Raw genomic sequence first — 12,787 nt, 5'->3', positions numbered from 1 at the left:
ACAGTATTTATACAGTCGACAGCTTCGCTCAAGGGACAATGAACATATTAGATGAAACCTTGCGTCTCAATTTAATATAGCGAATGTTCATAAGCATATGAACGTGGGTGACACGATTGAATGGATACCTTATTACTTTCGACGATTAAAAATTCAGTGGATGTAAATCCCAGCCTAACGAAACATTTTGAATAGGGAGAATGACGTTTTCAAGAGGAGAGTTGTGATGTTGAGCGGAAGTCGACTTACGTGGGATACGACACTTGTACCGCTTTTTTCCTTGTAGCATGGGATAGTTCTCCATCATGGCTATCCTTTCATCACTCATCAACTTAGGAACCATGGCAACCGTCTCCCCGCTTGGGAGCGTCTGCGTTCCACAGGTGATGACAGTCACCGGGCAAAATTCATTTTGCTCCTCAATGGACAAGACTCCAGAAGCTTTCAAAGAAAAGGAAAGAGAAAAGCGATTGACGCTCAGGAGAGTGTAACAAAGAAAACATACAAACAAACAAACAAACAAACAATCTTAAGGGCATAAACTCAATGCATTAAAAACGACACCACACAATCATGGGCCCAAAGAGTTCCAGGTTTAATTTAATGGGATGGTTCTTTCAGAATGTCTGATACTATTTGTTTTGTTGTTGTTTTTTTATGAAGCAGCATTGATAAAGATCAATGATCTTAAATGTATATATTAGTTTCATTATGTTCGGGGGGAATGCACCCTACAAGCATTGCTTCTTCAGCATTCCTCCTCATCTTCTGCATTTTCTAAACTTCAAAAATGTTTTGTGTTTCTTCCACTCTATTTTTTTTCTGTACTTGAATATCATTTTTCATATTTTGTTATTGTTGACACATATATGTACTTATGTTTTATGTGAGAAAAAAATCTATTTACAAGTTCTATTGGAGATGAAAAAAATGAATAAATGAAAAAAAAAAAAACATTCATCCCGTTATTGTGAGTTTTCTGCTTTTTAATCATGGTAATGTGACAGAGACGTCACTAACTTTTCGCCGACAAAGATGGGGATGAAAACTAGGCAACGAAAACAGAAAAGGTTGGAACTGATCCCTTCCCAAAAGGTTCGTCTTCATGATGGGACAATTCAAACATTCCTTGTGGAGAAGAGAGCATTATTTGGTTGTTTTATTTCTATTTCATATTTTTCTTATTTGCCAACTTGTGAGCCGGCGTAGAGACTTAACTCGTGAAACACTGAAAGGGTCGCATTATGATTTTGAGAATTCATTATTTAAGAGTTTCATGATAATTTTCTTGTCATTACCAACATACATTTTGAGAAGAAGATATTATCAACGTTTATCTCTATATAGGTATCAATTATTATAAAGCAATCCCTACTGAAAAAAAAAAAATCGGAATCATTTTCAAAATCAGACATAGGCTTACGAAAGTTTTCGACCCTTGCTTTTATAGGCGGCCAGTAGAAGATGTCAAATATTACATGTTTCTTGCAAAGTTTTTTACATCAATGGAATTTGACGACTCTTGAAAAACAATAAATTATTAATATATTTCATGAAAAAAATACAATTTTTCAGAATATACAGGGCAACAGTTTCTCAATTCTTATTTGTCTATTTAATTTCTAACGATAACATGGGATCGCTAGTTAAAAAACAGTAATCGCTCATTAGGATCTTATTCACTAGACCTAAATCGTTTGGTTTGATTTGACCGACATTTTTTCTTTTCAATTTGTTGTAACTTTTCACATAAATTGAAATTCGCCTTGGCTCTTTGAAGGTTTTTATATTTACCGTCCAAAACCAGTTCGTGTATTCAAGAAAAAAAAAACACGAACAAAACTTGCGAATCATGAGAAAGTAGCGTGTGTGTGAGTCCTACGATATATAAAATGCTTATGAACGTAATCATTCAGAAAACACTTTAAGTCATCAAAATCTCGTTTTAAGCACCTAGGATCAACATGCAAACAGCAGAAATTCGTAACAATCAAGGTCAATCACAACATCACAAAACTGATTTCCTGAATCGTATATAGTATGAATAAGATAAAATTGTCCATCCCCATCAAAATCAGCTTTCGGTGTTCCAGAAAGAAAGTTGAAATTGCCCGATAACAAGATATTATTTTACAAACAATTACTTGTGGATATAATTAACATCATTTGATTGTACCCACCCCCCCCCCCCCCAAAAAAAAAAAAAAAAAAAACTTGTAAAGTTTTTTTTCCACTTATTGAAGAAGTGGGATACTGTACGCTGTGTATGATGGCAAGATTTTTGAAAATATTTCTCTTTCAGAAAGAAATGGAAATGAATGTGCCATAATGTGATATGTTTTACTGTTTTATGTTAGCATTTTAAAATCATAAGAAGCATTGTTTATAGTGTCAGCACTATATATCAATGAGTAAATATACAATAGTATGTAGAAGAATTTAATATGAATATAATTGGTAAAATAAAATGGTGCTGTCGGGTTTTTTTTTTTTTCATTCCAATGTTCCACGTATTACAAGCTTGGCTTTATAGTGAAACACTGTTTTCCATCGTTACGATTATTTTCTACTTTTGTTGCCATGACAAAGTGCATTGTTTCTTTTTTATGACATCATTCGTGAATATAGTTTATATTGTATTTGAAAAAAAAAATGTCCTTATCAGACGAATGAAAGACAAATCGACAACTTGTATACCGCTTTGAATCAGTTCTCTTTTTCTTCTTTTTCTTTTTTGATAATGGAAATTGATAAACTATTGAACTTGAAAACGAAAAAGTCATCGCGTATTCAAAAATCACATAAAAATAGAATAGTATTACTCACCATGCATGGGCCACATCTATGTACAGGGCGCGTTAACTCACCAGAAAATATTTGCTGCTCGAGCATGGATTATTTCAAGTGATCTTTAAAGGAAAGAGTAACAGGAATCCTTCAAAGGGAAATTCAAGATTCCATTGACATAAGAAAAAAAATTAAACTCACCAAGGTGAACTGTCAGGGAAGAAAGCGAAAGAACTACAAGCAACTTCCGGTCCCATCGTGATACACTATATGGATATTCATCCCAATCTGACAAAGATCGCTGATGGTACATGATGTTCAGCCAGTTCACGGAACTTTGAGATGTGCAAGCGACCGGCTACCACTTACAAATGGTTTTAGTATTCAGAAATCAGACTCCGTTTATGGTAGAACCACTAATCTGTGAGGTAATTACAGCCAGGAATTGACTCGTATGCGCTTCGTGCACGTGGCAATCATTGGAGACGTGTGTGCGACGAATCTATATTCTGTTCCCTTTTAACTACCTTTTTGTCCATCTGTCTGTCTGTTGGTCCAATGTCCGTTCTCCGTGTCCGGCAATTCATTTTTATTTATATATGTATATAGAATTCTCTACATTTTGGCATCGCTCGGCACACTGTGTGGCGACGCGTGCACTGACGGTTTTTAAGTCTCGTAGACACTCATTGGTTAGTGTGTCGTTGGCTTGGATGGGATGAGGCCATTCTATCAAAGTAGCCAAACATGCGAAGTGATATGCAAAATTCAAGCAACGACGAATTGAAAGAGGCTACGCCCTCTATCTCCCTTCATCCTTTCGCTAAAACGAGGAAAATGGAAAATGCTCCTTTTCAACGTTGAAAAAATTGTTAACTCATGCTTTGCTTTGTGCGTGTGCACACACACCATACACACACACACACACGTACACACACACAAAACATGCGTCATAATGGACCAACACATAGGAGTAAAAAGGAGATTAACCAGACATCAGGCGAAAGTAAGCTTTTAAACTTTGTGTTGCAGTATTTTAGGGAGTACAATGGGAATAAATTAGGCACCGTGATACATTCCTATAGTTTTGTGGATAAAGATTTTTGTGCGATATGTCAACGACAATTTCAATATTAGGCTAGTATTTTATTCCATTTTTCATTAGCTTGTTCTGAGTTCAATAATTCAGTGTTTTGTTGAAGTTATTATTGTGAAGAGCTTGCTTCCGAAAGGCGCCAAATCCATCATTTTTCAATGGATTTTTATGTATAATATATACATATATATATATATATATATATATATATATACGTTATATAAGTATATATGTATATATATATATATATAATCATTTGGTTTTCTTTTTAATTTGAATTGATTAAAATGGCGAAAATTGCAGGTGGTTGAAAGTATAGGCCCTATCACATTCTATAAAGGATTATTATTTGAATGATGAACCTTGATGCATTGACAATGTTGTCGATGAAAGTTTTTGATGAGATTTTCTAGTTTGATTATTGATGTGAGGATGAAAAGTATAAAATGATAATAATCTTAGGGTAGGGCCTATCTATAAGAAGTCCTGTAATGCAGATCGTTAGTGTTTGGCAGCTTATTGAATTCAAATTCAATAAGGTGATCTTAATTTTTTGGCAACGGTCTTAATTTAATTTTGATAGTATTTATCATAAATGTGAAACACAAAGCCTCTCCTTCTCCTGTCCTCACGGACAGAACTGAATGAAGCTTAACCTTTTTTAAACAAAGGTAGTGTTGGTAAGTGCGAAATAATAAGTGCATTAATCTGGAAAAGTCTCGTTATGCAATAAATAAAAGTTAAACTTTTTTACCTTGTGGCAAATTATTTCAAAATACATGTAAGTGCTAATAGGGCTATCACCCTGTCAGCCTGTAGATATAATGGAATATTCCTGACCACATCACAAAGTCGCATCAAAGATAAAATACTAGTAAATGAAGAGAAAAAAAATGATAATTAAAAATCAGAAAAGGCAGTTTGGCAATAGAAAACTGAACAGCTGCAGATATTGAGTACCGGTATGAATTTCTTTACTAAACTGCATTTTGGCTGGATGACGAAAGCTTTTCTCATGGAAATTGAAGAGGCAGAAGAGCCGCACTTACTGGTGCATGCCCGGAAAATGTAAGTGATTTTTTTTTTTAAGTAAAAAAGAACTCGTAGTAGGGCCTTCAACACCTTCCCTTGGACAGAGTTTGAGCTGAAGACTACGAAATCATGGATGAAAAGGTAAGTATACCTCACACCGAAGATAAAACACGTCCTCATTTCTCCCAGCTGTTGACAGAATTTGATGGGGAATTTCGCATTTCATGAAGCGCTTTAGCCTGTAAACTTGGCGGACATTAAATTTGCCCTTAGGCAATCGGATGCAAGGATTTCAGTAGCTTACACATTCAGAAAAAAAAAAAAAAAATCTGACCAAAATGCTTCATACTAGTACATGCCCACAGAACTCTGCACAATGTGTGTAGAGTTCCCTGTGTTCATGCTAATTGTCATGCCCCCCGTATCAAACTTGGGTAAGCACTATCTGGGCACCCGTCCCGCTTCATCATGAATATTCATCATCTACATGTATCCGTAATGCCGTTGAAATACATATTTTTTTTATTTCCCGGCAGCGTTTTTACATTTCTCGGCAAAACTGAACATTTTTCCATCTCCCGGCGAGACGTTTTAACATTCCCCGTTGATGCAATTTTTCGAGATTTTTACATTTCCCGGCCGCGTGTTTTTTTTAGACGGCACAGATTGGGGAAACTACAAATTTATCGGGGACCCTATGCCTAAACCTAACCCTAATCCTAATCCTAACCCTAACCATCAAACCCTAACCCTAACCCTAACCCTAACCCTAACCCCAACCCTAACCCTAACCCTAACCCTAACCATAACCAAAAACCCTAACCCAACGTTTTTCCCATAGGTTTAACACGCGCCATGCCCCAATCTGTGCCGTCTTTAAAAAAAACGCTGGCCATACGTTTTGCACGTATCCAGCGTTCTGCCATTTACTAGTACAGTATCTTACTGCCTGATGAATATTCATGATGAAGCGGGACGGGTGCCCAAATAGTGCTTACCTTGTGGCGCAGAGTAGATCTTGATAGCACGCCCCTTACGTTGAAAAGGTCTTTTCGAGCAGTCGCTTTCCCATTGTAAGTGAAGTGTTACTTTTCATGTCAAATCGATCGTCATAACAGTATATTTCACCTAAATCTTTCACTCATTCTTCACATATAGCTTTTGCTATTACTATTCACTACTGGTCTTTACCTATTTTTTTAGAATATGGTACTTTTAATCAGTAAACAACGAATAATATTACAGGCGTAAACAGTGCTGGGAATTTCAAATTTAACAGTCCGATCTATAGAGAGATATGTTTGTTGAATGCAATAATATCCCATTTGCACGGAAACTGAAATGTGTCTGCATCGCAATCTATTTCTCTTTTCTTCAAACAAAACAGCAAAATCTCGGTTGAAATAGCCTGGACGAGAGCTCCTTGTGGAACAACCATTCACAAACTCTAAATAGACCTAGAGTCTATAGACTAAGTCTTGAAACTAAAAACGTTTTATTTACCTTAAAAATTACGGCAGCGTTGCGGCGCGGCGCTTCCCAATCGCCAATAGTGTCGGTAGAATTGAGATTGTGGGTGCTTGTCTTGTCTGCGTGCATCCGTCACCGTGCATTGAAGCTAAACAAGGGTAGGGTGGTGGGCGCTCATAAAAGTACTTTCGTGTAGTTATGAGCCACGTAATTTAGTAAACATTTGCCGAGCAAGAGTAAAAATAAACCATGCATGGGCACTGTACTCTATTGCTGGTGTACAACCTGTGTTTTTGCGCCTCCTCGTCAAATGATTTTTACCTGTAAACATGCACAAACTCACTGGCACTGCTCACTAAGAAATGTTAGACTAACAGTGAGTTAAGTTCAAATGCTAGTTATTCAGTAGGTTGTTACCGAAATTATGGCATTTGAGTCTCCATAGTCGGATACAAGTTGGGTTTTAACATTTGTACAAGTGTCAGAAAACCTTGATTTCTATAGTATACTGCTGCACACAAGCAATTGGAACAGTACAACATATCTTGTATGTTCGGTTCAGCACATGCAGAAACAGGCAGGGGTGATTATTTAATCTGATTAATGTATAGTCTAGAAATCTAGTGATCACGATGGCTTTATCTATGGTGTCTTTGAAAAGCTAGATTTGTTTTTTTTCCCTTTTCTTTAATTTTTGAGTTTTATGAAAATGGCTTCACAGAGCATTTGAGCATATATACGTGTGTCCATTTCTTCATCTTTATCTTTTCTTTCTTTCTTTCCATTTTCTTCAAATTCCAGGTATTCCTAACTTTAACTTGAATTCCCTCCTTTCTCTATGGGCTTCCTCTGGTCTTTTCTGTCTTTTCTCAGTTTCCGATTCAATCTCATTTTCTATTTCTATAGACCTTGAACCTTGAAGTACATGTAGTAATCCCTTTCAGCAGTTCCTTGAAACTCCCGGGATGGTAGAAGTGTCGTGCGTCAATGAGAGGTGACATGGTGAACAGGATGATGTCACTAATGTACAATAAAAGTGACGGTGCATAGTGCTAGTAAAAAAAACAAAAACATGCCTCTCTTCTTAGAGCGTGTGTGACCCAACAGGAGGCTGCATCACTCGGATGACTGGAAGAGCAGCCTCTCTGAATGTTAATGGGTTGGTAATTGTGACCACAGGTCCTGGCAGATGGTTCCAGGTTCTAACAGCTCGGGGAAAAAAGGAAAATTTGAACACATCTATGGTCGCAGTTGGGATTATGTACTTGAGCTTATGGTCAAGACTGGTCAAGACCTAGGGTAACATCCCCAGTTTTCGGTCACTTAAGCTTTTTTTGCAATATTTTTCAAACTAAAATCGTACATACATACAATTTTTATTTTGTTGAATATCACACAGAATTTCACAAAATCCCAAAATATGTCACCTTGAAAATTCCCCAGAATATGGTCACCGCGACCAGTAATCGGTCACGCGATATGTGCGTTCAAAGTCAATGCGTGTTCAAGGCAGCTGAAAAATGCGCGCGCGCGCTACTTTGTTCACGCAAAATTGCATCGGGGATGTTGCAGCGTCCGTTGGTGACCGAATACTGGGGAATCGGCACTTCCGTTCAACCCTTGTACCCATAGAGACACTGTATGTATCGGCACGTACGGAAATTTTGTTTTTCTTTTGCGCTTTTGAGGATACCATCACACTCTGAGCTTGCGATAAGCAAAAAATCCCGCGAGAGAACGTTTCGATTTTTTTAGCGCTTTTTCGGCGACCCGTACTCTTAAAACTGGGCTCAATCCGCGCGTGCTTTTGGAAAGTAGTGCCGATTCTGCACTTTTGACGGTAAAATTTGGGATTTTGGATGGATTTTTGGAGGGGGCTAAGGGAGCTTCCTGTTGTGAATGAGTGTGCAAGCATGTGAATTGATGTGATTTGCGTGTGTTGTGACAGTTGAACACACTGGCTGGTGACTAGTGATAAATGACCAAATACCAGTAGCTGACCGAATACTGGTACTCTTACCCTATATCTCTTTCTTGTTTCCAAGTTCTGGTTAGGTTTCCTTCCATCTACCTTTCCTTTCTTTCCACTGGACTCCATTGTCTTTCTTTTATGTTTCCTTCTGATCTATATTTTTCTTTCTTTCTTTCTTTTTCATCTCTTTACTTCTTTTTCTTTCTTTCTTTCCTATTTCTCCTCATCTATTTTTTAATCCATCTCTCATTTTATTATTCCATTTTTTTTATTCAATCTTTTTTTTTTTGCTTTTCTATTTTTTTTTCTTTTTTGTAAAGTATGTTTTGTTTTATATTTCCCAGGTTAGCCTTTTTACCTGTATGTTCATTTATTTCCTATTTTTCCCATCTTTTCTCTTTAATTCTTTGTATCATTGTCGTAAATAATTCACAGTTTTACCACTGCGGTTTCACCACTTTTTTCATACAAACACACAACTTCACACATACAGAACACACACACACATGCATATGCACATGCCACACACAACACAACAACCCCAAACATTTACATCAATCACTACCGCAAGACTGCATACAAGCGGAAGGAAGGGGGGGGGGGGGGGAAACAAATTAATCTTGTTTTAAACCTCCGAAATGCTGCAGCATCTTGCAATAATGATCCTAGGAAGACTGGTATTCACCATTTCTCCTGTTTTTGTTTTTGATTTTTGTTTTTTCACAGAGTGAAAGATCAAGCGACCTGATCCAGAATGGCGCCCTCTGTGAGGCCCCTCATGAAACCGACGATCGTCAAGAAGAAGCTGAAGAAGTTCAAGCGCCACCAATGCGACCGCTACCTTAGAGTCAAGGTATGTTTAACACCAAATTTTCTTTAAATTATACTGGATTCATTTTTGTCATTACAGCCTTAGAATGCTTGTAATTTGTAAACAGTAGTTTCCCTCCATTCTTTGTAACAACAGCTATCAACTATATAGTGCATAAAGCCAGTGAGTACTTTTGAAATACTGATACACAATTGTACTCATAGAATTCTGGCATGATCTTACATTCCCCTTGTCTGAAATTAAAAAACAAAACAAAACAAAAACAAGAAAAACGTCAGTCAATTACAATGTACTTCCTCATCTTTATAGTGAAAACAAAAATTATAATTTATGTACATTCTTTTGGCTTTTGAACGATCTCAGATTGTCCAATTCTCTTCTGACATCAACTTAATGTTTTCTACTGATGTTTCTCCCAGTGGCACTGTGTGCTGACGTTCCATGTACACGTACACCGTCGTATAGTGGTTTTCCCTGTGTTGCTATGATGAAAGTAGTTGAATATTTCTGTCCTCTTTGGTTCTACCATCAATATAAAATGATTTCCATGCTTGGACGTGATACAGGTGGAAGATAAACATACATGGATAGTTTGTCCCAGTAAATTCAACATGAGAAATTACTGTGTGTTACTTTTGCTGAGATGCCAGCAGTCAGTGATAATAAACACACACAATATTTATCAAAGTTGGCTGAGTGTCAAAGCTGAACAAAATATTGTTGGAAAGTTTGTAGTTTCACTGTTAGTGTTTTCCACAAGGGCAAGGCTGCCTTTACCAAGTTATTATGTGTAATGCCATGTACATGTACATGTAGGTATGCGGACAGAAAGGTGCATGCACTAAAATAATTTTGTAGTTTATTTACATAGCTGTCAGGTAAGCAGAGCTGCCTTTTGCCTGTTGAGAAGCATCTAACGCACAAGTTATTTTGTGCAAGTCTTGTGGAATCTCCCCGATTACAATACATTCTTGTGTGACCTGATTCGTGGGGGACCTGATACGTGGACACCATACTAACAAATGTAATTTTTCCTAACCAGAACTTTCTGACGATTTCCCCGAATACAGTAATGACCAGAGAAATATACTGTAAGCATGCACATTGAAATCATGTTGGGTTCAGAGCTGATATTTTTGCTTGTTGCAATTTACAAAATATGCAATATTAAAATCCATCGAAGTATCTTGGATTGTATGATAACTGGCATGAACATTAATCTGATCTGTCCTTGGATAAAATGCTGTAAAATTGTGCCCACCCTGTCTTCATGTGATATGCACTGGTATGAGCAGACCCAGGGAGTGTGTTGATATTCTGCTGGGCTTGTTAAGGTGCTAGAGAAAACGGTTTGTTATAACTACCAGTGGCTTAGGCCATAGGCTACTGGATTTAAAACCAACCAACAGCAATAAGTGTATTCTGAAATTGTTTAAACTAACCCTCAAGACAAGTTTCATATGAGGTAAAAACTAAATATTGGTTTGTGCTGAAGTATGCGTTTCTGTGACCTCCGCTCTACAGCCCAACTGGCGTCGCCCGAAGGGTATTGACAACCGCGTGAGGAGGAGGTTCAAGGGTCAGCTGAGGATGCCGAACATCGGTTACGGAAGCGCCAAGAAGACACGCCACATGCTGCCCACTGGCTTCAGGAAGTTCCTCGTCCACAACGTTAAGGTAGGGGATTCTTTCATGCCAACAACACTTGGTGCCCCCCCCCCCCCCCACGACCTCCAGTAGCAGTCGGCCAGTGCACATACATAAATATGTATGTGTGGGTCTACAGGTGTTTCACTACAGTGTTTGCTTTCTTTCAGTGTCGATTCGTGCACATGCTGAAAGGTTACAATCATACATCTCTACAGATGAATGCAGACATTGGTAGAAATAAACAGGATGCCTACGGTAACAAACCAGTTTTGCATTATTGTAAAAACATAAATTTTTGCTTGAGTAAGTTTTTTTGCACTTGGCCAGAAAAGTGGAATTTTGTTTGTTTTCAATTTGGCAGAGTCACAGTTTTTAGATTTTTAACAAGATAAAGATTCACACAGTTTTATTTTCATCGTAGATTCATGTTGCACTAAATGCACAAAAATTTCCACTTTTACAGTGTATCATTTTCAAGAAGGTATTTTTTGGAGACGTTGCTGTTTCGTCACCACTGTTGGTATCTCATAGTCTTGTTCTCCTTGTATAAAGAAGTTAGCTGGAACATTTTTGTGAATGAAAATTTCGGATGACAGCATTTTTAACACCTTTTATCAAACATTTGTTCTACCTTTTGTTCTCTCTGATTTCTGTACTTTGATGAATGTGTACATTGTATTCCATGCACTGGTATGAGCAGACCCAGGGAGTGTGTTCATATTCTGCTGGGCTTGTTAAGGTGCTAGAGAAAACGGTTTGTTATAACTACCAGTGGCTTTAATAGGCCGTAGGCCACTGGATTTAAAACCAACCAACAATTATCAAACTGCATGTACTTGCTGCCAACAGTACTACTATTCTAATTTGTTAAAGACTGTGGCATTATTGTTGTGAGTAGTATGTATCATCATTACTGTTATTGCTACCATTCATCTACTTCTACTATATATGATTCTCTATAGAGAACTTTTGCCAATATATGGTATCTGTGATAGCATGTATTTTGCCTTTATGAAAAATGTATACTGTGTGACAGAATGACTTTCTTCTTTTCAAAGTTTCATTTTGCATGCCTTGTTACATGCATCAGTACATGTATTTATTGTAGTTATCTGCAGAATTTGACACTTATTCTCTTATTACTGGGGGACCTCGTTATGAGGACGTACAAGTGATGCGATATTGATATCTTAGTCATAATTATTGTTTTGCTCTGTTCTTTTTGCTGCCCAGGAGCTGGAAGTGCTCATGATGAGCAACCGCAAATTCGCCGCCGAGATCGCCCACGGCGTTTCCTCGCGGAAGCGCAAGACCATCGTCGAGCGGGCCCAGCAACTGGCCATTAAGGTTACCAATGGCAACGCCAGGCTGCGCAGCGAGGAGAACGAATGATCGGCCAAAATCCACGTCTTGCAAACCACGGGCACTTGCTCAATCGCTCCACGGCCTACTGTTGCAGAACATCATGCAACTCTCAGGATCATGTGTCATAAGTGTTCAACACTGCTCAATCTGGTCAACATCTTTGCTTGACACACTTTATGTCGCCACAGCTTGCATAGATTGACACCATACCAGTGTCGGACCGACAAGAACTCAGAAGTTTTTTGAACAAGTGCCAGTGGTTTCACCCTCACAATAAATGTCGCAAGTTATCACGTAAAAATATGATATTGGCCTGTTTGCAGCAGTTTCTTTTGTTGTGTTTCCAACTCTGACTGGTATTTGAGTGTTTGTTTACTACAAACACGCCATGTATTTCACAGGGATTTTATTTCTGCAAACTTTCAGTCAGATGCTATAACCAAAATGTAAATGAAAATACTAATTCTGATCCCATCATGAATGCGACATGATATACAACATAAAACTAACATATCCAGCAAGTCTGATCAGAACATGATCACTTGTGAGTGTTTCGAAAATGTGCAACAACAATGTTCAGTCA

At 37.8% G+C, this 12,787-nt stretch overlaps 1 protein-coding gene across 1 annotated transcript; it reads left to right on the top strand.

The window, feature by feature from the left end:
* The first annotated feature begins 5,973 nt into the window (after positions 1–5,973).
* LOC139725207 (large ribosomal subunit protein eL32-like) lies at positions 5,974–12,507 on the top strand. Its single transcript, XM_071636299.1, has 4 exons — positions 5,974–5,988; positions 9,084–9,210; positions 10,714–10,866; positions 12,073–12,507. The coding sequence occupies exons 2-4, from the start codon at positions 9,112–9,114 to the stop codon at positions 12,229–12,231; spliced, it is 411 nt and encodes a 136-aa protein (XP_071492400.1). The 5' UTR covers positions 5,974–5,988; positions 9,084–9,111; the 3' UTR covers positions 12,232–12,507.
* Positions 12,508–12,787: the final 280 nt, after the last annotated feature.

The sequence above is a fragment of the Diadema antillarum genome, unplaced genomic scaffold (assembly GCF_040938485.1).
Source record: "Diadema antillarum isolate AM-2024a unplaced genomic scaffold, OU_Dant_1.0 seq00000024_RagTag, whole genome shotgun sequence".
NCBI classification, from domain to species: Eukaryota; Metazoa; Echinodermata; class Echinoidea; order Diadematoida; family Diadematidae; genus Diadema; species Diadema antillarum.
This window is presented reverse-complemented; position numbering and strand designations above follow the sequence as displayed.